Genomic DNA, 26104 nt, shown 5'->3' with positions numbered 1-26104 from the left:
ACCATGTGATGCAGGTGGTGGGGGACAGAGGTCAGGAGGGATGTGGGGTGGCTGGTCAGGGAAAGGCTGGTCACCTGAGTTTGCTGACCACTTTCCAGTCATCCTGTTCACTTTCACCCAGGGGCACCTGGATCTGGGTGCTGTCCGCCAGCTCTAGGACCTGTCCATCTCGAAGCCAGGTCACCTCAGGGGGCTCCCCATGAACGAGAAGCTCACACTGAAGAGTCCCCATGAGTTCTCGAGCACCAGTGATATTCCCTGGGCTCCCCACAAAGGGGTCCACCTGTGCCTGTGAGCCTGCGGAGAGATAGGGAAGAGTCAACTGAGGAAATCCCACTCCCCTCCAACTCCTCAGTTCTATGCTCCCTGGCCTGCCTACGGCTGCCAGGACCCTGCCAGGCTTTAAGCTGACATAGTTGTAGAGTGACCTCAGCAGGGGCTGGAGGGAGGAGGCTTTGAGGGGAGGACGGGAGCCTTCCCAGGGGACTGGGGTCCAGCCTCCATCCTTGTCCGGCTTCCATCCTTCATCGTTGGAATTAGGCCTGGGATCTGGCAGCCTCCCACGCCCTGGATTGCCTGGCAGGGCCAGCCCTTGCCCCCCACACCCCCTTCAGGGTCTCCAGAGACTTGACAGGTCAAACTGGTGGACAAGAAAGGGTGGAGAGAGAGAGAGAGAAAAAGAAAGAGGGAAGGAGAGACCGAGAGAGAAGCCAGAGAGAAGTTGAGCATGGGGAGACAGAGAAGAGGAGAGACCCAGAGAGTGACTAAAGATGAGCGAAGAAGAGAGAAACCCCACTGGTAAAGGAGGGTGTGTGTGTGGGAGACATAGAGGAGGAAGCAGACAGAGACATTGATAGAGACACGTAGAGAATAGGGAGAGATAAAGACAGAGACTGGGAGAGAGAGAAAGAACGGGAAACCCACAGAGCTAGTGGAGTTGGAGCCTGAGACAGAGCCTCGGCCCCAGAGATGGAGCGGACAGACAGACAATGGTGGGGCAGGGACAAGTGTGTGTGTCTGTGTGTGTGTGTCTGTGTGTGTGTGTGTGTAGGGGTGACTGTGCTGAGGGTTTTCTCCCTCAGCTCCCGAGCCCTCCCCATCCCGCTGCCTGACTGAGTGCTCCTTTCTGGAACATTCCTTCCCTGGCAGCCCCCATCTCTGCTTCTCTCCCCAGAGCCCCCACCAAGTCCAGCCTCCACCTCCACCCTCAGGTTCTCCTGGGTGTCTGTCTCTCTGTGTGTTCATCGCTTTCTGTCTCTGACCCTTCTAGTTTCTGCTTCTTGTACCTCTGTTCCTCTCTCAGAGCCCCTTACTGTGCCCCCTGGTCTCTCTGGGTTTGTCTCTGTGCCTGTCTTTCTCTCTGTTGTCCACGAAAATCCCCTGAGCCAGCTCAGGACTCATTCCCATCACCTGCCGTCCATCCCCCTACTCTCCCGCCTGCTCCAGCCCCTCCACGGGTGGTCCTGCCCCACAGGCTCCCATCACTCACCCTTGGGGGCCACGCATCCCCAGAAGCACAGCGCCAACCAGCAGGCCAGTGGGACCCTGCCCATCCTCAGGGCACGGAGTGATCTCTGCCAAACTTTCCTCAGAAGTTGCTGGCACACGGAGGGGGAGGGGGCAGGGCCGGGCTGTCCCCGGCCCTCCCCCCAGCTCCGGACTCCCCGGCTTTGGCACTGTCTGCCTGGCACAGGGAGGGCTTCTCTATGGCTCCGCTTGGTGGCCGCCTTCTCTGCTCCCCAACTCCTTCTCTCTCTCTCTCTCTTTCTCAGACCTCAGCAACCCTTTCCCCGCCCCTGGCTCCCCCTGCCTCTACCCACCCGGCTAGGAGCCGAGGGGGCCACAGGACTTCCAGGGGTTAACTTGGAGAGGAGAGAGAGGACCAGCCCTGTCTTAAAGGGACCCCGGAGGGAAGCTGAGAAGGGGAAGGGGCCCTGGTGGCTTTGCTCCTTAGCCTGGGCCAGTGAGGCAGAAAGGCTGTGCGTCTCTCTACCGAGTTCTGGGCTCTGTCGCCGTGGGCTCTCCTGGGCTCTTTTGGTGTCCAGTAAACATTCTTCCAGAACTCCACTCCCTTCTCAGCCTCTGAGATGCCCCCCTCCCCGGCCTCCACCCCCAGCCCAGCCCCAGCCAGGCACTCCTCTCACTCTCAGCTCCTCCTCCTCTGACAGGGACACAGAAGCGCGGGCTCACACACACACACACACACACACACACACACACACACACACAGATGTCATCGACAGACAGAGGCCGGGACAGGAGGAGACACGCACTGGCACGCTGCCAGCCCACGGGACATCGCTGAGAAGACAAGCCTGAACAGGAACTCCGTTCCTAGAGAAACTTCAGAAACCAGAAACAGGAGCACACCAGCTGGGTGGGCATCCCTCAGGTACACTCAGGGGGATGTGAAGCTTCCTGCAAAAAAGACCCCCTTGGGCACAGAAACAGGACCCCAGGGTGTCCTGTGGAAGTATCCCAGGTGGGTGTCCGAAGAGCTGGGCTGGAATCCCAGCCTTGCCAGGAACTGGTGATCTTAGAAGTGACTGGCCTCTCTGGACCTCAGTTCGTCTATCTGTAAGATGGAAATGAGAAATGAACCCACTTAGCAGACTTGAGGGAGGACGTCCTAGGTCAGTGCGTGTGCAGTTCTTTCTTTGCACGTGGTGATGACACCTGACTGGGTGCCCTTAGTTTTTGGCATGCCGTTTGTTGTTTCTCCATGAACTTGCATTAGGATCTCCTCGCAGTGGGATTATGTATCCTGGTCCTTGCAGACCCAGTGCCTGTGTGTTGGTTCTGCTGCGTGTCCATTTCCAGACCCCAATGTGTTTTGCATGTGGGGGTCTCTGTAAACTTGTGTATCTGTGCTAGGGAGCTGGGCACCCATCTCTCTGCTCTTGACCGTTCTGTTTGTGTTATCCGTACAGCTCATCACTAAGTCCTGTCCTTTCAGCCTCCTGCTCCTTCTCCCACCTGCTCCTTCTCCCACCCCAGAGTCCAGCCCCATCCTTTCTCACTGGCCCCCTGCCCTGGCTTCTTCCCTGGCCTCCTCACCTCCACCTTTGCTCCTTCCAAATCGTTTCCCACTCAGAAACCAGAGCGATGTTCATTCACCTCTGACCCTGTCCCTGCCCTGCTTGACCCTAGCTCCTTACTGCCCTTTGGGTGAGCTCCCGGCTCCTGAGCTTGCCACTCAGGGCTCTTTACCCTCAGCTACCCCGAGTTGTCTCAGTTGTGTCCCATTTCAGTGATGGCCTCAGCATCCATCCTGCCACCCAAGCCTGACTTTCAGGGTCCTCTTGGATCCCCTCACCGGGCAGTAAGTTACCTAGTCCCATGGAAGACTCAGCCTCCACAACAAACCTTACTCCCACGTGGCCCTGATTTCCCCCCCACAGCCTCACTCTGGCCCAGCCCTGTTCTCTTCCCTGCTCTGGCCTCCTCCCCGGTCTCCAGCCTTTGTCTAATATATCCATGCTGTGTATGCTCCCCACTCATTACTCACTGCACCATGGGTTATCAGGTCAGTGTGGAGAGAGAGAGAGAGAGAGAGAGAGAGAGAGATCTCTCTACATAACTCTTTATTACAGTACAGTTTATAATAGCTATTTTATTATTACTTATTGTTGTTCATCTCTTACTGTGCCTAATTTATAAATTAGACTTTTTCATAGGCATGTATGTATAGGAAAAAACATTGTACATATGGGGTCAGTACTACTGATGGTTTCAGGCCTCCACTGAGGGTCTTAGAACATATGCCCTGTGGGTAAGGGGGGCTGCTGTATATTTACTGGTGTAACTATGTGTTCCATATCTGTCTCCTCCCCCTAGTGTGTGGATTCTGGGAGGGCAGAGGTTGGGTCTATTGATCACTTTAGCATCCCCATCACCCTATAAAAGCCTACCACAAATCTGCCAATTAATTATTGTGGCATTTTGGGGGTGCAAATATGTGTAAAGATCTACCTACTTATTTCAATATGTTAGGGGGGTCTACACATCTAGGGCTCAGTGGACCTGGCTGCATGCATAGCCAACTTGAATCTGTGTTCTTTCACTCAAGAACTATTTACTGGGCCCTTACTATACTGCTCACAAAAATTAGGGGATATTTTATCACTTCATACTAATTTGGAAAATATCCCCTAATTTTTGTGAGCAGTATATATGCTTGTAATTTACTTTCCAATGCATTTAAAAATGAGGCGGACAGGTGGATAGAAATGTTCCCTGTACCAAGGATTGGGGATTCCATAGTGAACAAGACAAATCTCTGCCTTCACAGAGCTCATTTCTCAAGGGAAAGAGAGAGATCAACCGGCTAAGCACTTAACAGGGTGCAACATGGGCAGTGAAAAAAACAAAAGCAGAGGAGACGATCGCAAAGGGTAAGAATGCCATTGCAGAGAAGGTGGTCAGGGAAGGCCTCTCTGAGGTTCTGATCAAGATCTGAAGTAAAGTAGCAAGTGAGTCATGTAAGGAAGGGCATTTCAGGCAGAAGGAACAGAGGCAGTCAGGTGCAGAATTTCAAGGAGAAGACTCATGTGGCTGGAATGAATGCAGGTCAGGGAGGAGGTGAGATAAGGGAGGACGTTAGCTTGGAGAGAACTTTGGCTATTGTAATGAATACATAAACCACCGGGGGCTATTTTTCCTCCAGTTTTATTGCTATATAATTGACAAATAAAATTGTATAAATTTAAGGTATACAACATGATGATTTAATACACGTATGTATTATTAAATGATTACTACAATAAAGGTAGTTAATACATCCAAAACTTCACAGTTATCTTTTTTTTTTTTTTTAAAGATTTAGTTTACTAATTTTACAAGGGTGGGGAGGGAAATGAGAAGTAGTTGCTTCACTCTAGCTGTTTATTGGTTGCTCGTGTATGTGCCTTGACCTGGCAAGCCCAGGTTTTCAAACCGGTGACTTCAGCATTCAAGGTCGGCGCTCTACCCACTGCGCCACCACGGTTCAGGCGGTTATCTTTTTTTTTTTTTTTTGGTGAGAACATTTCAGTTCTACTCTATTAGTAAATTTCAAGTATGCAATACAGTATTAACTATAATCACCAAACTGTATATCAGAGCCCCAGAACTTACTCATCTTATAACTGAAACACTATACCCTTGACCAACGTCTCCCCATTTCCCCTACACTCCAGGCCCTGGCAACCACCATTCTGGTTTTTGTTTCTTTTTAGTTAACTAATTAATTATTGAAATATAATTAACATATAACATTATATTTGTTTCAGGTGTATAACATACCAATTCAACATTTCTATATATTGCAAAATGATTACCACAATAAGCTTAGTTTATCTACTTCACCATACATAATTACAAAATTTTTGTTTCTTGTTATCTGCTCTCAGCAACTTTTAAATATGCAATACAGCATTATTAACTATAGTTACAATGTTATACATTCCATCTGTCTCTGTTTCTATAAGTGTTTTTTTTTAAAATACACATTTATTTTATTTTTATTTTTTGTTTGTATTTTTCTGAAGCTGGAAACGGGGAGAGACAGTCACACAGACTCCCGCATGCGCCCGACCGGGATCCACCAGGCACGCCCACCAGGGGGCGATGCTCTGCCCCTCCAGGGCATCGCTCTGTTGCGACCAGAGCCACTCTAGCACCTGGGGCAGAGGCCAAGGAGCCATCCCCAGCGCCCGGGCCATCTTTGCTCCAATGGAGCCTTGGCTGCGGGAGGGGAAGAGAGAGACAGAGAGGAAGGAGAGGGGGAGGGGTGGAGAAGCAGATGGGCGCTTCTCCTGTGTGCCCTGGCCAGGAATCGAACCTGGGACTTCTGCACACCAGGCCGACGCTCTACCACTGAGCCAACTGGCCAGGGCTTATAAGTGTTGTTTTTTTAGACTTCACATATAAGTGAGATCAGGCAGCATTTGTTTTTTCCTAGCTGACTTATTTCACTTAGCATAATACCCTCAATTTCCATCCATGTTGTCACAAATGGCAGGATTTCCTTTCTTATGGTTGAATAATATTCCATTATATATATATATGCGGGGTCACTTACACACTGACATTTTTTCAATAAATACTGTAGAGATATGTTTTTCTTCCTTGTGATTTCCTTAGTAACATTTTCTTTAGTTTATTGTGAGAATACATTATAGAATATGTATAATCTGCAAAATACTTGTTAATGAACTGTTTATGTTATCATTAAGACTTCCAGTTAACATAGGCTATTAGCAGTTAAGTTTTTGGAGAGTCAAAAGTTATATGAGAATTTTTTACTGTTTCTCTGTTTGTGTCTGTGTGAGATCAGTGCACTAAACTCCTGTGTTGTTCAGGGGTCATCTGCGTATCACATTTTCTTTATCCACTCATCTGCTGAGGACACTTATGTTGTTTCTATGTCTTAGCTATTGTGAGTAATACCACTATGAACATGGGGTGCAGAGATAGCTCTTCGAGATATAGATTTCTTTTCCTTTAGGTATGCAGCCAAAAGTGGGATTGCTGGGCCATATGGTAATTCTATATTTAATTTTGTTAAAGAATTTCCATACTGTTGTGAAAGGTATGAAAATGTGTATTGTGGTTGTAACTTTTCAAAAGCAAATTTTCATTTTTTAATTAATTTTAGAGAGAGAGAGGGAAAAAGAGAAACATCAATTTGTTGTTCTACTTATGCATTCATTGATTGATCTTTTTTTTTGAGAGAGAGAGAGAGAGAGAGAGAAAAGAAGAGGGTGAGAAGCATCAACTTGTCATTGTTTTCACTTTAGTTGTACATTGATTACTTTTTGTATGTGCCTTGACCAGGGCAAGCCAGTGTGTCCCCTTGCTCAAGCAAGTGACCTTGAGCTTTTTTTCACAACAGTGACCTCTGAGCTTGAGCTGGAGAGCTTTGGGATTGTGTGGACAATTTCCCCACTCAAGCTAGTGATCCAGTACTGATGAGCCTGTGCTCAGAGTCAGCGAACTGAGGGCTTCGAACCAGTGACCTCAGTGTTCTGGGTTGAGGCTATCCACTACACCACCACTGGTCAGGTCACTGATCGATTATTGTAAATTCCCTGACCAGGGATCAAATCTATAAGCTTGGTGTATGAGAAAGATACTCCAACCTACTGAGCTATCTGGCCAGGGTGAGTTAAAAAGTAAATTTTAAAGGGAGAGTTATTGTTTTAAAAAGTTAAGTCTTTGTTGTGGATAATGAAATTTTAGGTTATAGATACATTGTGAATGTATTTATTGCCACTGATTGTACACTTCTGATTAAAATGATAAATATTATTATGTGTATTTTAACACACACATACACTTTTATTTTTATTTTGGGATCCAATAATTTTTTATTGACTAAGCCAGTGGTTCTCAAAGTGTGCGCCAGGGCATACTGGTGCACCTTAGATTTCCAGATGTGCCCTATGGTATTCCAGAGAAATATGTGCCTGTTGGGGACCAAAAAAACCAACAGGGTTTTTGGAGTTTAGATTTTTGGGGGACAGAAGTGTGAGGAAATGGCTTTAGGCTGACAGTCTGCCCAACCCCCCACCTCACTTGCCTGCTTAGGTTGCAAATGGCTGTTAAGCTGTGGTGCTGGATTGTTGACACTACCCCTCATGTTCCCTGGAAAGACTGGAGGCAAGTTTCTTCTATCCTTTGTTTGGTGTAAAGTTAAGATGATATGTATGGTGGGGGTTTTCTGCACTCAACACAATTAAGAGTAAAAAGAGAGAAATTCTTCAATGTATTGATGAGGAAATGAGAGTTTGCCTTTCAAATATATACCCAAACATTGAAGAAATTGCTAGGACACATCAGGCTCATGTTTCTCATAAACACAAGAATTAAAAAACTTAACATATTCATGCTGGGACCTGCTGAATTTACTAAATCTTACTAAGAATGTATCTATCTATCTATCTATATATATATAAAGATAACTTTTTTGTTATTTTAAAATTTTTTTAACCTCTCTCTTTTTTAAATTTTTATTTTATTTATTCATTTTAGAGAGGAGAGATAGAGACACACAGAGAGAGAGAGAGAGAGAGAGAGAGAGGAGAGAGAGAGGAGAGAGAGGAGAGAGAGGAGAGAGAGACAGGGGGGAGGAGCTGGAAGCATCAACTCCCATATGTGCCCTGACCAGGCAAGCCCAGGGTTTCGAACCGGTGACCTCAGCATTTCCAGGTCGACGCTTTATCCACTGCGCCACCACAGGCCAGGCTAACCCCTCTTTTTTATGAATTCTAAAAAGTATAACAAAATGTAACATAAAAATGTTTTTAATGTCAGAATAAATTTAATTTTGTCATATTTATTTCATTTAATTACCATAAAAGCATGCTTGAACTTTATATTTTTTCTTTAATATTTGACTTAATTGTTATAACACATTTCTCAGAAATTTGTATATAGTATGCCTACAATTATTTGTAGGATTTTAAATGCTCCTCGACTTCAAAAAGTTTGAGAACCACTGGACTAAGTCATTTTGAGTTTATATTTTCTTTTGTTTGTGACTGAAATAATCCTGTCAATGTAAGAAATGTTCAAACCTGTATATAATTTTTATGATTTTATTTGAGCCAAACTGACGACAATTGTCAGGAAGCAAGATCTCAATAGATTGAGAAAATGCTCTGGAAAATGGCGGTTTTCACCACTTATTTTATACATTAGTATCAAAAGGGAAGACAAGGAGGTTACCTGAAATCCATTGGTGATAGACTAGGGAGGCGGGAGAAAGCAGAGTGGAGAAATCTCTGGGTTTGGTTGAAAAGCAAAACATATAGACTCATACTTTTTTACATAGGCAGGTATAGGATAGTTGGGAGTTAACAATTAACATGGTAATAACAATGAGGGGATTTGTGGTCATTGCTTTGGTGCAGTGACCAAAAAGAAAAAAAGAAAATACCCTGACATTCCAAAAGTAGGTTATCCTAGATGTCAAAAAATGACAGGCTCAGCTAAGGTAAACATTGACTTTTTTGTGTGTGTGTGTGTATTTTTCTGAAGCTGGAAACGGGGAGAGACAGTCAGACAGACTCCTGCATGCGCCCGACCAGGATCCACCCGGCACGCCCACCAGGGGCGATGCTCTGCCCACCAGGGGGCGATGCTCTGCCCCTCCGGGGCGTGGCTCTGCTGCGGCCAGAGCCACTCTAGCACCTGGGGCAGAGGCCAAGGAGCCATCCCCAGCGCCCGGGCCATCTTTGCTCCAATGGAGCCTCGGCTGCGGGAAGGGAAGAGAGAGACAGAGAGGAAGGAGGGGGGGGTGGAGAGGCAGATGGTGCTTCTCCTGTGTGCCCTGGCCGGGAATCGAACCCGGGTCCCCCGCATGCCAGGCCGACGCCCTACCACTGAGCCAACTGGCCAGGGCCAAACATTGACTTTTGTTAGAGAAAAATACCATCCTAAGACATGACTACCCACCATGAACTGCTTTTGGTTAGAAAGTTTAAATTTTTCAGGCTATCCTATGTGGTTACTTTTGGTCTCTGAGTTTGTAAGGCTGCCAAGCAGGCCTCACCTTAGCTTGTCAGGTTTAGTATGTGGCTCCTTCTTTTTTTTCCTTCATCCACAATCCTAATGCATACCATCTTTCACACTGATGCAATGCAAGGTCTATCCTTCCTTAAAGAAATGAGTTGACTGGTATTTCTGATGCTACAGTTCCCTGAATGTGAGTTTTGAGTGCAAAGGAAAGCAAGTCATTGCCTTAATTTAAAAGGAGACAACCTTAAGCAGCATTCATTCACACTGTCGACATAAGAAACATCCAAACCTGTGGACAATTGTTATGAGTTTATTTGACTGACAACACTTGCCAAGAAGCAAAATCTTAATGGATTGAGAAAAGCTCCAGAGGATGGCAGTTTTGCAGCTTATTTTATATGTTAGAATCAAAAGAGAAGGTGTTGGGAGGGTTACATAAAATACATTGGTGGTAGGTAGATTTAGGGGGTGGGAGAAAGCAAAGCAGAGGTGGGGCGTGGGGGTGATCGGAGAGGGTGGGGTGCGGTGGATCTCTAGGATTGGATGAAAAGTAAAAAGAAAACGCACGTACTTCTTTTACATTGGAGAGTACGATAGTTAAAGTTACAGCACATAGAGATGGTATGCGAGGAAACAGATAACAAGAGTTTCTGTGTTCTCTGCTCTGGTGCCATGGGTGTGTCCCGAGGGGTCTGGAAAAGGAGATCACGCTGACATTTCAAAGGTATGTCTAAGAGAAAGATAGCCCCACTTAAGGTAAAGATTGACCTTTGTCAAGGAAATTGCAGGCCCAGGACATGACTACGTGCCACGACCTGCATTTAGTTAGGAGTTTTTATGTTCAGACCATCCTAGGCAGTTACTATTGGTTTGAGTGTATAAGGCCTGCCGTGCAGGCCTCCCTGGAGCTTATCCAGTTTAGTATGTAGCTCCTTTTTGTCCACAACACTGATGTATAAAAAAAAACAGTAATAGAAAATCCAGGAATTTAGTGTGTATTTTGTTTCTCTTAAGTCTCAGAATTTTTCACATTTCTTTTTGAAGTTTAGCAAGTCTTTCAGAGGCTAGATCCTCAGTCAAGCTGTGATGCGATGGAAAGTGGCAAAGTTAGGATCTGATCCCAATCTCATCTTTCAATTCTCTCTCACTTTTTTTTTTTTTTTTAACAGATCCTGCCTCAGTTTATGTGTACAAATAACACCGGAAGGCACCAGCTCCATGCAGACAGTGCCCAGGGGTCACACTAGTCCTTCTGCCCTCGTATGGGTAGACAGAGATCTCTGTGAAACATTTATGAGGGCCTGGGCACCTTTGGGACCTTGTTGGAAGCCTGAGCCTTCTTAGCCTTGGACTTTGGCTGGCAGAACCTGAGGCCCAAGGGGTGATGTGGCTTCGAGCATGTTTCCCAAGCTTGGGGTGAGCAGGTTGATTGAGTTTACAGCTGTCACCCTTTGGTATCTTGAGCTTGGCCTCCTTTGGCTTTCTGAGGGCCTAGGTGGCCTTGGTACTCACGCCCTTGGTGTCGTGGGCCTGCCCTTCTTCAGGTTCGTCGTGTCGTGCTTCTTAGCAAAGTTCATGTTCCTCAGATTGGGGTCTACTCCCTTAAGGGATTTTTATCTTATCAAAGTTTCTTTTCTTTTTTGAGAGGGAGGAAGGGGAAGAGAAAGAGAGAGGGAGGGGGAAAGAGGAAAGGAGAGAGAGAGGAGCATCAACTTGTTGTTCCACGTAGTTGTGCCATTGATTGCTTCTGATAAGTGCCCTGACCGGGGCTCAAACCGGCGACCTCACGGTTGAGCAAGAACTCTTAGATTCAAGTCAGTGACCCCGGGATTGAGCTGGCAACCTCAGGATCGAACTGGCGACCACAGCGCTCCAGGATGACTCTCTGCCCACTGCATCACTGGCCAGGGCCTGTGATCATTGTTTCTTGATGCTGTTTCTGTGCTATTTTGGGGACTGTTGTGTGTGGTGTGGTTCTTGGACTTGGTCATATCTGCACGAAAGCCCTCAGCCCGGAAGCACCTGGGACCTGAAGAGCTCAATTCTCTCTTATATCACTGTCCTGGTCTACCTCTATAGAACTCAAGTGAAAAAATAATGTGATAACATCATGGAAAATTTAAAAAAACACTTTAATGTTATGTGCATTGCTGAAGCATATAGGGTCAGATGAACTGATGTCTACGGTTACTTGGAAACTCCTAGAAAATAATCTGGATGTATAGGCGAATAGAAATGTTCTAAAGCAAACTGAGTCCAGGGACAAATAATAATTCCCTCAACTTTGCTGCATGTTTGAAAACTGTCGCAATAAAATATGGTGGGGGTGATGTTCTTTACTATTAGAAATGCGTATTCAATTATTTTCTGGGATTTGCTTTAGAATAATTGTAAGAGAGTGATTGATAGGTAAAATAAAACTAGCAGGACCTGGCCGGTTTGCTCAGTGGATAGAGCACTGGCCCAGCATGCATATGTCCCGGGTTTGATCCCTGGTTAGGGCACACAGAAGACGTGACCATCTTGTCTCCCATTCCTCTCACCCTTCTCTCTCACCTCCCCTCTCCCAGTCAGTGGCTCGATTGGTTCGAGCATCAGCCTTGGGCACAGAGGATAGCTTGCTCAATTGGAGCATTGGCCCCAGATGGGGGTTGCTGGATGGATCCCAGTTGGGAGCGTGAGGGAGTCGGTTTATCTTCCCTCCTCTCACTTAAAGAAAGAAAGAAACAAACAAACAAAACTAGCAGAAAAGTGGATAGATGAAATAAAAATAGCAGAAGTGATGGTTGATGGTTATCAAATGAGACTGGTGTGATTGTACTAGTCTACTATTGTGTTTGAAAATTTCCTTACTAGATAAATTAACAAGTCAAAAAATGCTTTGCCCTGGCTGGGTAGCTTGGTTAGTTAGAGCATCATCCTGATACACAAAGGTTGTGGGTTTGATTCCCCGGTCAGGGCACTTACAGAAACAGATCAATGTTTCTGTCTCTTTCCCTTCCTCTCTCTCTCTCTCAAATCAATTAAATTTTTTTTTTAAAAAAAAAGAAAAAAAAAAAGATGCTTCTGGTTTCTTTTCTTAGAGAAAGCAGGAGGAAGAGGGTGAGAAAGAGGTGGGAGTAGGGTTGGGGTTTGTTTCAGCATCTGCTTTCAGACTGGGAGAGTTCCCAGAGCTCGAATGGGTCACGTTCCAGCTTTCCCTGGCCGAGGCCCTTCTCCAGGCCAGCTACCTTCTCCGTGCCACCCTGCCCCCACTCAGCCTCACCGGAAGTGAGGCCTGGACAGGCCCCTCCCCCACCAACATCTGGTACTGATGTCAACAGTCAGGGTGGGTGGGGGCCATGTTTTTCAGCTCCCGCCCAGCCTCTAGAGAGGGGTGGACCCCCCCATCCCCACCTCTTACTCACAATGTCAGACACTGTCATACACTGGGCCCTGCCACGGGGCTAGACCAGAAGCCAGAAACAAACTTTTATTGCAAAACAAGGATCTTCAAGTCACAAGGCCGGCAGATCTGGTATCTTCCCTGACACAGGGAGTTGGAGTCTGGTCCCTACTTGGTCATCTACTCCTTTCCCCTGAGTTTAATTGGGACTTTGAGTAGGGATGGTATGTGTGTATGTTGAGGGGGCATAAGGGAGGTTTTCAACACAGTTATATATGTATATGTGTGTGTGTGTGTGTGTGTGTGTGTGTTTCTTCTGGTCTGAGGGTCCTCGTGTGTCCAAGTTTACTTGGTTCCCAGGCCTGTGTGCATAATTGCACAATGGTGTTTATCTGTATTTTGAAGAATTTTGAAATCAGATTGTTTGGAAAGTGGTGTTCTTGAAGGCTGTAGGTGTAGGAGGCCGGGCTATGACTCTGTCTCAGTAGGAAGATATTTGGGAGTCAGGACGAGGTCAACCATGAGTTGGCTGTGTGGTTCAGTGGTTGGAAAAGTGTGGCTGGTAATGGCCATATGCCTAGATAGTGGTGCAGTCGCTTGAGGGCTGAGGACAGTCTCTCTGTGAGGTGACATGATCCAGGAAGGTACATGTTCTCTGTACCAGGCCCCCAGAGATGATGGCACGGTAAGCTTGATGAGTGAACAGCATGTGGGCCATGAACATGGTGGCTGTTTTGGTGGCAGCTGAATTTCCACATGTGGGTAGTGAGTCCAGGGGAGTTAATGTTATGTGCAAGTTCATGGGTTATCTGGGCATGTGGTTGTGATTTCAGACAGACTAAGTTTATGTCTGTAGAAAGCTGGTGTGGCTGAGTTTCCTGGTGGTTGTGTATGGATGCGTGGTTGTGTATGGGTGTGTGGTTGTATGCCTCAACAGTTGCGTGGGACAGTGAATGTGGCTCTGTGGACAAGTAGGCTGAACATCTGTGAGACTGACTCTTGAAAACAGCTACAAGTGTTTATGTGAATGTGGTTTCCTGTGGTGTAGACTTGTGGCTCTGGACATAGACATGTCGAGGCTGCCACCACCCAATGCCTGTCCGTCATTTGGTCCACATGATGGGGTGCGGTGGAGATCAGCGGGGCCGAACTTGCAGCTGGAAAGTTGGGGGGATGTTGAAAAGGCCACTGACAGCTGGCTGGAGGCTCAGGGCACCAGGCGGGCACGGGCTCTCCAGGGAGAAGGCCTGCAGGATGGCCGTGACCAGGAGGAACAGCTCTGCTCTCGCCAGGCCCTCTCCAAGGCAGACACGCTTACCTGGAGGGCAGAGGGAGATAAGGCTGGGCCAGCCCTCCTCATACCGCAGACAGTGGGTGGGTAGGGACAGACCTAGCAGATACCTAAGGAGAAGGGCAAGAATGCCTCCTGCTTCTTGAACTTTCCATCCACATCCAGGAACCGGTCCGGGTTGAATTCCTCTGGCTGCTCGAAGACCCCGGGGTCATGCAGGACAGAGCCCAGGAGGGGGAAGACCTCAGTGCCCTGAGGGGAAATCATAACAGAGCTACAAATATCCTTCACTGCCCAGGTTCCCAACGGCAGAGCACAGAGTCTGGAGTGTTGGGGACACCAGTTCATAAAATGTAATAGCATCAACATGTAACAAGCTTATTACGGGCCAAGCAATTTATTAAGCTTTTTATATAGATTTCCTTATATGTAATAGGTACATGTCTTCCACTTAAACACACATGTAAACTTACTAAATATTTTAACAAGTCTAGGAAACAGTTACTAATATAATCCCATTTTAAAGATGGGAAAACAGGCCCAGAAAATGAAAGCAACTTGCACAAGGCAACATTTGACAGCAGACCTTGTTAAATTTAAGGGTTCACTGTGATTCAGCTATGGCTATCCTAAGCCACTCTGGTCTTTTGGAGGTGAAGGCAACGGTGGGTGGGTGAGGGCTATCCATGAAGGCTGGCTCCCCTGCCAGGTTCAGGGAGACTGGTAGCCCCTTTAGCCAAGGTCAGTTACCATGTTCCCAGAACTGTGGTGGAGGGGGAGGGGAGGTGGGGAGTGAGGGGAGGGGGAGGGGCCTCTGTTGCTGGGAACTCTGCCTACTGGGCTTTGAGTTGGGGAGGTGTGGGGACTCCAGGAAAAGACAGGGTCATATTATTGTTGTTAAAGTAAGAGAAAGGCAGATAGCAGTGGTAAAGCATAGACTTGGTTAGTATCTTGTCCTGACTGCTTGTAGGCTGAGTGAGCTTGGCAAGTCTTCTAACCTTTCAGGGCCTCAGTTTTTCATCTGTAAAATGGTTGTGTAAGTGGTGTAGATGAAGATTAAACACCTGGCACAGAGCAGGTCCTCAATCTTGGTGCCTGTTATTACCATCCGTACTGGTTGCCATTGCACAGACTCTTGCTCTAGCAATAGTCCCTGCTGCAGCCTTGTACATAGAACTCCCAGCCCCAGTACTGAGGGCCGAGTTGATGTTTTTAAGCATTGTCTTATATATTCCGTACAATTTGGTTGATACTCTTATCTTTCCCAATATAGAGGAGGAGTGGATGGAGACTCAGAGGAGGAAGTGATTTGCTCAAGGTCCCAGACAGTAGTCTGGATTCTAACTGCCATGGACTTGGTTTTACTACAGGGAAGCTCAAGGAGGGAGCAGCTTGTTGAAGGTGCCTTAGGTTTCTTGAGAGACATCGCCCCCTGGTGGTGCTGGCTCTGAGTTGTTCTCTAATGAAGAGGCAGGAACTGAGGAGGGGCCAGATTTAGTGAGTGAATGAGTGAGTGGGTGAGTGAGTCTGTGTGTGTGTAGGGGGGCGGGTGGGAAGAGATTGATTACGTGTGTTTGCAGCAGAGGCAGGAACTGAGAGGGGGACGGTGTGTGTGTGTGTGTGTGTGTGTGTGTGTGTGTGTGTGTAGGGAGGGAAAGTGGGTGGGAAGAGACTGATTCTGTGTGTTTGCAGCAGAGGCTGAGAGTGATGTCCTATCCCTTCATCTGATGGTCCTAACCACCTCGGAACAGGGTAGAATTAGGATATCCATTGACATATTGGGAAACTGAGGCCTAGAGTCAGAGAAATGCATATAGAAAGAGAGAGAGAGAGAGAGAGAGAGAGAGAGAGAGAGATGCAACAAGAGAGAGGGAAATGAGAGAAAGAGTAAGGTTCCAAAAGAAAGATCAAGATCCAGAAAAGGTCAGAGAGACATAGCAACAGCCTCAGGCCCACAGCAGAAACACTGCTGTGCGTGTGTGGCGCTCACCCACCTGGGGCAGGGTGTACCCTCGGAAGGAGGTGGTCCTTGTGAGCATGCGAGGTATCCCCATGGGCACCAGCGCCAGCAGCCGCTGTGCCTCATGCAGAACCGCATCCGTGTATGGGAGGCGAGCTCGGTCCCCCAGGCCTGGCACCCGGCCAGCCCCCAGCTCCCTTGTCAGCTCCTCCTGCATACGCTCTGCCCACAAAAAGAGGAGGGTTAGAGGTCAGAGGTGGGGTGAGAACCTCTCCTTGAAAACCACATCTTCTTGAGCAGCTGCGGTTAGGAGTGAGGCTGGCGGGAGGGGGAATCCGGCGGATGGGGGGGGGGAGTCCTCCAACCCTCACTGAACCTGGGTCCCACACATCCTGTGCACTGGGCATTACATCTCTCTTCTTAACTCCCTCAGTATCCATCCGTATTTCCCAAATGAGGAAATTGAGGCCCAGAGAGCTAAAGTCACAGCTGACTCCATTCCACACCCCAAGTCCCATATTCCATGTCAGCCCACCCCCCGTGGCTCAACAGCACTGACCTACTTGACCTGGAGTGCCGTGGGACTTCATACCAGCCCTGCACCACCTCTTACCATTCCAGCTGCAGTTTCTGCCTGTGCTCTCAAGACCCCAGTTGGTTTTTTATCTCTAGTCCTGACCCTCCTGGATGCCTCCTCACAGGCAGCCCTGGTCCCCTCATACTCAAAGTGTCCCAATCTAGTCTCAGTGTCTCCCCTGAAACAGCCTCTCACTCTTTCTGTCCCCATCTCAGGGTAGCCCCACGGTCCCTCCAGACCCCTGGCCGAGCCCTGGGCCTGTCCCTGGATGCCTCCCTCTGCCATCATTGTCCACCACTTGCCTACTTGGCCTCTTCCTTTCTTTCCACAGTTGGACCTAGCCCTGCCCTCTCCCACCCATTCCTTACCCAGTCTTTCCTCCTCGGACTCCTGGCATCCTCTGTCACCACTTCACGGTAGCCTAAAGAATTTTCTTAAAATGCCAATTTGACCTTTCCCTCCCCTGCTCAACATCCTTCCACGGTTCCCCACTGCTCAGGATTAGGTGAGGAGGCCCCGAGGCACATCCTGCTTCATTTCTCACTATGCCTCATGAGGAAGTCAGCAGTTCCCCCACTTCTTGCTGCTCAGACACCCCAGAGGCCAGGCTTATGGTCACCTCCAGGCTCTGACTCAGGCTACCCACTGTCCTGAGCATCATTCCTCCCCACTCCTCACTTCTGTTCCCAGGGCCTGGCTGGTGGAAAGGCCCCTACCTCGGACCTGAGGGTATTTCAGCAGGAGCAGGAGGGTGTAGCGGACAGTGGCACTGACTGTCACCGTCCCGGCGAACAGCAGATAGATGACAGTCATCAGCAAGTTCTTGTCAGTGAATTCTGTGCTTGGATCTTGCTCCTCCTGGGAGAAAGCAGGCAGAGGGCCTCAGAGAACACACCTGCGGGGAGTAGAGGCCCAGCCCAGCCAGGCGTGCGGTGCAGCACGACAAGTTCAAGCTTTGTCAGGAGTTTAAATAAATGTTCGGGAAAGCCAGGAAGTGGGCTCTTGATATTATTCTCTCTGGTTGAAGTGTTTTAAAAATGAAAGAGAATGGCCATCATAAACAAACAGAAAATGACAAGTGTTGGTGAGGATGTGGGGAAATTGGAACCACTGTCACCGCTGGTGGGAATGTAGAATGGTGCAGCTGCTCTGGAAAATCGAATGGCAGCTCCTCAAAAAATGAAAATAGAGGCCCTGGCTGGTTGGCTCAGTGGTAGAGCGTCGGCCTGGTGTGCGGGGGACCCGGGTTTGATTCCCGGCCAGGGCACATAGGAGAAGCGCCCATTTGCTTCTCCACCCCCCCCTCCTTCCTCTCTGTCTCTCTCTTCCCCTCCCGCAGCCAAGGCTCCATTGGAGCAAAGATGGCCCGGGCGCTGGGGATGGCTCCTTGGCCTCTGCCCCAGGCGCTAGAGTGTCTCTGGTCGCGGCAGAGCGACGCCCTGGAGGGGCAGAGCATCGCCCCCTGGTGGGCAGAGCGTAACCCCTGGTGGGCGTGCCAGGTGGATCTCAGTTGGGCGCATGTAGGAGTCTGTCTGACTGTCTCTCCCCATTTCCAGCTTCAGAAAAATACAAAAAATACAAAAAAAAAAAAAAATGAAAATAGAGTTACCATGTGATCCAGCAATTCCACTTCTGAGCTTTCCCCAAAAGAATTGAAAACAGGGTCTCGAAGAGAATATATACACTTGTATTCATAGTGGTGTTAGTCACGATAGTTAAAGGTAGAAATAACCCAAGTGCCCATTGATGGCTGATGGGTCTATCCATACAATGGAATATGACTGAATGTTAAAAAGAAAGAAAATTCTGTCACAAGCTACAACACAGATGAACCTTGAGGACATTAAGCTAAATGAAATAAACCAGTAAAGAAGAAGACATACTGTAGCCTGACCTGTGGTGGCTCAGTGGATAAAGCATTGACCTGGAATACCAAAGTTGCTAGTTCGAAACCCTGGGCTTGCCCGGTCAAGGCACATACGAGGAGCAACAACTATGAGTTGATGCTTCCTGCTCCTTCCCCATGGCCTTTCTCTCTGTCCTCTCACTAAAATCAATAAATAAAATATATATATATATATTTTTATATTTTTCTGAAGCTGGAAACAGGGAGAGACAGTCAGACAGACTCCCGCATGCGCCCGACCAGGATCCACCCGGCACGCCCACCAGGGGCGACGCTCTGCCCACCAGGGGGCGATGCTCTGCCCCTCCGGGGCGTCACTGTGCTGCGACCAGAGCCACTCTAGCGCCTGGGGCAGAGGCCGAGGAGCCATCCCCAGTGCCCGGGCCATCCTTTGCTCCAATGGAGCCTTGGCTGCGGGAGGGGAAGAGAGAGACAGAGAGGAAGGAGGGGAGGGGGTGGAGAAGCAAATGGGCGCTTCTCCTATGTGCCCTGGCCGGGAATCGAACCCGGGTCCCCTGCATGCCAGGCCGACGCTCTACCGCTGAGCCAACCGGCCAGGGCCAATAAATAAAATCTTAAAGAAAACAAAAACAAAAACAAAAACAAATACTGTATGGTTCCATTTATATGAGGTACCCAGAGTAGGCAAATTCATGAAGACAGAAAGTAGAATGGTACTTGCCAGAAGTGGGGGGACAGGGATGGGGAGTTGTTTAGAGAGCATAGAATTTCAGCTTTGCAAGTGGAAAAGAGTACTGAAGATTGGTTGCACAACAATGTGAATACACTTAACACTATTAAATTGTACACTTAAAAATGGTTAAGATGGTAAATTTTATGTGTATTTTACTACAATTAATTTTAAAAAATAAAAGAGAAAAGAAATGAGGCCACAAGGATAAGAAAAAATTCTCTCTCTCTCTATGAACAAGTTGATTGCATTTATCCAAAGGATGTGGCCCTGAATATCTCACATAATTCCAATGTTTGTACAATCTAAAACTAGTTACATCCGCAAGTCACCTTAATTCTTATTTTCTCATAATAATAAAATGTCCTTATATAATTAATAAAGCACACTTTATTAGTATAATTTGCTATTGCAAGCTTTCACGAGGAAATGACTGTAAGTCATAGGAAATACCTGTGTGGATGGGCGGAACGGGGGTAGGGTGAAACAAAGGCGGTGTTGCTAGTGGCAGGTCACTGAGCATGGGGCTGAGTTGGGCGGAGAAAAGAAAAGAGATGCTAGAGACCCAAGCAGCGTGAGGTGGGGGGTGGTGGGGTGGGGAGAGGCAGAGGGAACAATGCACCAGAAAGAAGAAATATGCATACACATGCCAACACAAATTCACGGAGACATGGAGAGAGAGAGAGAGAGAGAGAGAGAGAGAGAGAGAATTGCAGAGGAAAGAGAAAGGAAGAGGAATGGTTGACAGATTCTCAGCCACATCCAGGTGGGAGGCAGCCAAGCAACCAGCGCCTCATTCAGGAGCCCCCTACCCAACCCTAGCCTTCCCCCACCTTTGCCATCTTCAGCAGGAAGGCATCCACAACATCACGAGCAGGGCCTGAGGTGTCCAGATTCCCTCGGTGCCGCTGCACCTGCTCAACGGCGAAGGCGGCCAAGGTGCCCACATGGCTGAGCAGCTGGCTGTGGGGGCCTGGGAAGGGCTGCAGGATCCGGGAGAACATTTCGTAGGTCTGTGGGGAGAAGGGCAGCAGTTTCCAGGGAAGCCTGGCCCTGCACCAGGGTGGAGAGGCAGGTGGAAGGAGTGCTCTGGGGGTCTCCTGGAAGAGGTAGGAAGGAGCCGTTGGGAACGATAGCTGGAGAGGGATGTCACTTGGCTTACTTGGCCCCATGGGGAGCTGATCCCCAGCAGGATGCCACCAGCTGCTTGCACCACAGACCGGAACTCCTCATCCTCGTAGGAGAAGCGGAGACCCAAGGTGAGGGAGCAGACAATATTGGAAGTGGCCTGGGCCAGCAGCAATGAGGGGTCAAATGGCTGTCCTGGTGGGGAGGGGGAAGTAGGAGTGTTGTGATGGAGCCACAGGGGCCAGATGCAACCACAAAGAGATAGGCATAGAGTCAGAGGCAGACATACAGAGAAACAGACAAGGAAAGAAAGAGATAGATAGGGAGACAGACAAACAGCCAAGTAGAGAGACAGAGACAAACTTACAAGGGGGAAAAACAGAAGTGGAGAGAGAAAGAAAAGAGGCAGAAAGTGATGTGACAGAACCAGGGACACAGAGACCCTCAAGGAGACAGCAGGATGAAGACAGAGGTGAAGGAGGAGCTACCGGTGGAGGTGAATAGAGCCCCCAGCCCAGGCATTGTGGGAAGGTTCTCCCCACACTCGCATAGGACCCCAGGGACCCTGGGCTGACCCTGCCCTGCTGACCTTCTGTTCCCTGGAATGCCTCCACCAGACACTGAGCCTCCGCCTGGATCAGCTCCTCGCCTTCTCGCTTCCCCATGCCCAGGTCTCGCAAAGTGAGTGTGGTAAATTTCCTCAGCTGCCTCCATCTCTCCCCATTGGAGAAGAAAACCCCTGTACAGAAGGATAGACTCAAGGAGGGACTGGCTCTTCTTCCCATTCCCTAGGACTACCCTCTTCCTTCCAGTGAGGTGCCTCGAGGAAGGCTCGTCAGGCCCTGTCTTGAGGCAACATCTGCCAAGCCCAGGAGGTACTTAATAAATACCCAGTCTTTGATCAGAGGGTGACATTCTCTTGAGAAAATGGTAACTGGGATTAGGCAGGCTCCTGTGATTAACCAGGATGAGTGAAGGTTTCTTCTTTCCTTTTTTCCATCTCAACATTTATGGAGCAGTATTTGGTTCCATATACCCACCTACCAAACCAGTCCAACATTTATGGAGTACTATTAGATTCCATCCATCCATCCATCCATCCATCCATCCATCCATCCATCCATCCATCCATCCACATTTATGGAGTACTACTGAATTCCATCCATCCACCCATCTATCTATCCATCCATTCATCCATCCATCCATCCATCCATCCACCCACCCCAACATTTATAGATTACTATTGAATTCCTTCTATCTGTCCATCTACCCACCCACCTATCCATCCACCTACCACAACATTTATCGGATTCCTTGCCCCATGCTGTTTGAAGGTTGAACATGGAAAGAGGAGGATGGAACTTCACTGTTTTTCTTCTTTATACAAGAAACCTACTCTAAACCGACCCTTCCCTTCTCTGAGCTCAGTATTCCTACCTGTAGAATGCTGACCTGTAGTGGTCTCCTGGATGCCTCCTCCTGGATGTCCCCTGCTCACCCACCCCTCCACTATGTCCCCAACTGGCCTCAGCATCTCTCCTCCTCCATGTTCTCAGTCCACCATCTTCTGCCCCTTGTTCTGAGCCCTGGGTTCCTCTCCCAACCACCACCACCCTTCTAACCTCAAGGCCCTAGCCCTAGCCCAGCCCAGTCCTTTCCCTAGGCTCCTACACAGCAAACAGGGGATTGTTCTAACCCTATACTCTTTCCTTGCTTAAAATCTATCACTTCCTAAAAGACCCAAGCCCAAACATTGGTGTGACTCCAGCCCTGTCTGCCCAGCTCTGCCCACTTCTTTATTACTCATCCCACTACAATCATACTGGCTTCTCTCACTTCCTCAAAGGTGTCAGGATTCCCTCCTCTGGCTGATCCCTACTGTTTCCTCTGCTTGGTTCATTCACCTCTTCATCCTCCCTGACCTAACTCCATTCATCCCATACATCTCAACTCAAATGCCATCTCCTCTGAGAAAACTTTCCAGATTCCTGCCATTCTCCCCACACCCTGTCCCCAGACCTGTACAGATCCTGTGTCCTGCTCTCAAGTCTATTCCTCTCATTTTAGAATTCTGTTTTCTTCCCTCATTGCCTTATTGCAAGCCCACCTTTCTCACAGTAAGACAGGACATCCCATCTATCTCAGTCACCTCTGTGTCACCAGTACTCAGTGCAGGGCCAGGCATAATGAAAACTTGTCAGTTGAACAAATGAATGGTTTTCTTATCTTCATGCTTTTGTACTTCCCGGTCTCTGTCTAGAACAGGGGTAGGCAACCTTTTTATACCTACCGCCCATTTTTGTATCTCTGTTAGTAGTAAAATTTTCTAACCACCCATCGGTTCCAAAGTAATGGTGACTTATAAAGTAGGGAAGTAACTTTACTTTATAAAATTTATAAAGCAGAGTTACAGCAAGTTAAAGCATATAATAATAATTACTTACCAAGTACTTTATGTTGGATTTTTGCTAAGTTTGGCAGAATAAATCTTTATAAAACAATTTACTATAGTTAAATCTATCTTTTTATTTATTTTTTGGTTGCTCCGCTACCGCCCACCATGAAAGCCGGAACGCCCACTAGGGGGCGGTAGGGACCAGGCTGACTACCACTGCCCTAGAACATCCTTCCTACTCATCTTGAGAGTTTCAGCTCAGACACCCGGCTTTTCACTCAGACTTCCTGGACATCCTCCAGCAAAAAGGCTGGGTCAGGAACCTCCTCCTATCCAGAGTCCCAGAGCTTCCCCTATCCTGGCTCTGACCCTCTGCCAGTGCCTCCCCCGCTTCTGACCTCTCCAGACTTGTCACCGTCTTGTGACAGTTTTAATTTCCCCACTAGCTGAGGCACTGTAGGGGGTTGGCTGGGGCTGTTTATCCCTGCTGTGCGGGACTCCAGCTTTCAGTCTTAGCATAAGAATTGTTTCTGCATTTTGTGTTTGCATATCAGTCAGTGCCTAGTGCCTGGAAAGCTTACCCTTTCCTCCCAGCACTGGTTTTTTTTTTCTTGGACCAGAGTATTCACTACTGCACTCTGGGGACTACTGAACGCTTGCTTTGTGCAAGGCTCTGTCCTCATTCAATCCTCACTACAACCCAAAGTACACGCACTACTGTGACCCCATTTTATGGATGAGGAAACAGAGGCCCAGTGACTCTAAGCCGTGGGTAAAGGTCACATAACCAGAAAATGAAGGCAGGCTCTGAGTGAAGTAGCAGCAGCACATCAAGCTCCACTTAAGACTCACCATGGCTGTCGAAGGTCCGGTCCAGCGTTGCCACTGTCCCCCGCCCACTGAACTCCTCAGCCTGACCTCCCAGGGCCTCCTGCACAGCCTCGTGTCCAACCAGGACCACCACGCGCCGCCAGGGTCCCAGGTGCACAGTGAACACTGGTCCGTACTTCTTACTCAGCTAGGGGCAGGGAAGAAGAAGGGGGCGGTGCCTCTTCTAGTTTCAGTGTCTCCATCATGGCCCCACAATACCTGCTAGGAACCACCCACCAGGTACCCAAACTCCTGCCCAACACTCTCTCCTTCCCATTCTCTTGCCTCTTGCAGACCCTAACTTCCCACCTGTGACAACCCAGACCTTCCTAATTCAAACATTTGGCAGCAAAAACGGGCAGCTGAGGCTTTGATCTTCTATAATTCCTTAACTCCCTGTACCCCAAGACTAACCAACCTTTTCAATCACTGCTAAACCCTCAAAATCTGGAGCACATACTGCTGAGCACCTGCCAGCTCTCCCTAAGAACCCCTATGTCCTGGAAGTCCCACCCCCCAGGCTCCTGTCAAATGGGGAACCTCTGGCCTCTTCCCACCAATCCCAAAGGTTGGAACTGCTTGACCTTCTTTATTGCTCTCCTGACCCTTCTCTGTCCGAGGAGCTCCCAGTCCCTTCATGCCACCCCCCACCCCCCACATACACACCCATGATTCTCTGCAGATAAGTTCCTGGGAACCTCCAGCCTCTGTCTCTACTTCCTACCAGGAACCTCTCCCTCTTCTTCTCTTCCCACTCTCAGGGGAAATCACAGGTATCTACCCAACTACCTCTAGGGCAGGGGTCCCCAAACTTTTTACACAGGGGGCCAGTTCACTGTCCCTCAGACCATTGGAGGGCCGGACTATAAAAAAAACTATGAACAAATCCCTATGCACATTGCACATATCTTATTTTAAAGTAAAAAAAACAAAACGGGGCCCTGGCCGGTTGGCTCAGCGGTAGAGCATCGGCCTGGCGTGCGGGGGGACCCGGGTTTGATTCCCGGCCAGGGCACATAGGAGAAGCGCCCATTTGCTTCTCCACCCCCACCCCCTCCTTCCTCTCTGTCTCTCTCTTCCCCTCCCGCAGCCAAGGCTCCATTGGAGCAAAGATGGCTCGGCGCTGGGGATGGCTCCTTAGCCTCTGTCCCAGGCGCTAGAGTGGCTCTGGTCGCGGCAGAGTGACGCCCCGGAGGGGCAGAGCATCGCCCCCTGGTGGGCAGAGCATTGCCCCTGGTGGGCGTGCCGGGTGGATCCTGGTCAGGCGCATGCGGGAGTCTGTCTGACTGTCTCTCCCCGTTTCCAGCTTCAGAAAAAAAAAAACAAAAAACAAAAAACAACAACAACAAAAAAACCCAACCCCCCCCCCAAAAAAAAAACAAAAACAAAACGGGAACAAATACAATATTTAAAATAAAGAACAAGTAAATTTAAATCAACAAATTGACCAGTATTTCAATGGGAACTATGCTCCTCTCACTGACCACCAATGAAAGAGGTGCTCCTTCTGGAAGTGCGGCGGGGGCCGGATAAATGGCCTCAGGGGGCCGCATGTGGCCCGCAGGCCATAGTTTGGGGACCCCTGCTCTAGGGAGAAGCCCACCAACATCACATCAACTTCTTTCTTGTTCAACGGCTCGTGTTTCTCTCGCCATCCCTCTGCCTTCCAGGAGTTTGAGGTCTCCTCTGCCCTGGGACCCTTGCCACTGGATCCTGCTTCCCAGCTCTCGTGCCTACTTCAGAATTCCGTGGGCAGAAGCCTCTGCTTCTCCTAGCCTTGGTCCTCCATCCTTTCTCCCCAGGGACCCACCTCTCCAGTCCTGGACCGCTGCTCCTTCCCCACCCCAGGACACCCTTAGCCCCTTTGCCCTGAGACCCCTGCTTGCTTCCTCCCTAGGATACCTGAGGACCTCTCTGGCCTGGCACTCCCGTTTTTCTCCTCGGAGAGAGCCCCTCCCTCTCCTGAACCTGGACCCCCGCTCCTAGCCAGGGCGCACCCGCGGCTCCTCACCCGCAAGAGCCCCAAGTATAGCGCCCCGGGCCGGAGCTGCAGGAGATTCCCCAGCAGCGGTAGCGGTGAGGGCCCGGGGGGCAGGTTGCTTCGGGTCCGGGTCCGAGTCCCGGGTGGCGCCAGCGACAGCAACAGGAGCAGCAGCAGCACCAGAAGCAGCGCCCAGGTGCCGGCCGCCTCCATCTCCGCAGGCTGGTTCCTTTCCCGGAGCTCCGCGCTGCAGGGCCAGCCGGTGCAGCTCTGTTCCCGCAGAAATCAGGTGGAGGGAGGCGGGGAAACTAGCCCCTCACTCTGCGTAAAGGCAGAATATTCTCCCCTCCGCCTGGTGTCGGGGACACCTTCTCCAATAGCTTTCTCTCCAGTCGCCCAGGTTCGGGGGCGGAGACAGC

General features: G+C 49.1%; 3 protein-coding genes across 4 annotated transcripts in view; 1 reads left to right on the top strand and 2 right to left on the bottom strand.

The window, feature by feature from the left end:
* Positions 1-2118, bottom strand: part of AXL (AXL receptor tyrosine kinase) — a 31352-nt gene extending 29234 nt beyond the window's left edge. For both annotated transcript variants that reach the window (XM_066243084.1, XM_066243085.1), the window contains exons 1-2: positions 1490-2118; positions 75-297 (exon numbers count right to left, since the gene is read on the bottom strand). In XM_066243084.1, coding sequence (XP_066099181.1) covers positions 75-297; positions 1490-1553 — 287 coding nt within the window. In that variant the 5' untranslated portion in view covers positions 1554-2118. The remainder of the gene's footprint in view (positions 1-74; positions 298-1489) is intronic.
* The window catches only part of TGFB1 (transforming growth factor beta 1), a 391513-nt gene that overhangs the window by 105598 nt on the left and 259811 nt on the right, over positions 1-26104 (top strand). The window lies entirely within an intron of this gene.
* Positions 13889-26096, bottom strand: CYP2S1 (cytochrome P450 family 2 subfamily S member 1). The gene is made up of 9 exons (XM_066243138.1): positions 25716-26096; positions 23687-23852; positions 21029-21178; positions 20474-20634; positions 20145-20324; positions 17431-17572; positions 16172-16359; positions 14288-14429; positions 13889-14204 (listed from the first exon to the last, which is right to left on the bottom strand). The coding sequence occupies exons 1-9, from the start codon at positions 25896-25898 to the stop codon at positions 14023-14025; spliced, it is 1494 nt and encodes a 497-aa protein (XP_066099235.1). The 5' UTR covers positions 25899-26096; the 3' UTR covers positions 13889-14022.

Source organism: Saccopteryx bilineata, chromosome 9 (genome assembly GCF_036850765.1).
Source record: "Saccopteryx bilineata isolate mSacBil1 chromosome 9, mSacBil1_pri_phased_curated, whole genome shotgun sequence".
Taxonomy (NCBI): Eukaryota; Metazoa; Chordata; class Mammalia; order Chiroptera; family Emballonuridae; genus Saccopteryx; species Saccopteryx bilineata.
This window is presented reverse-complemented; position numbering and strand designations above follow the sequence as displayed.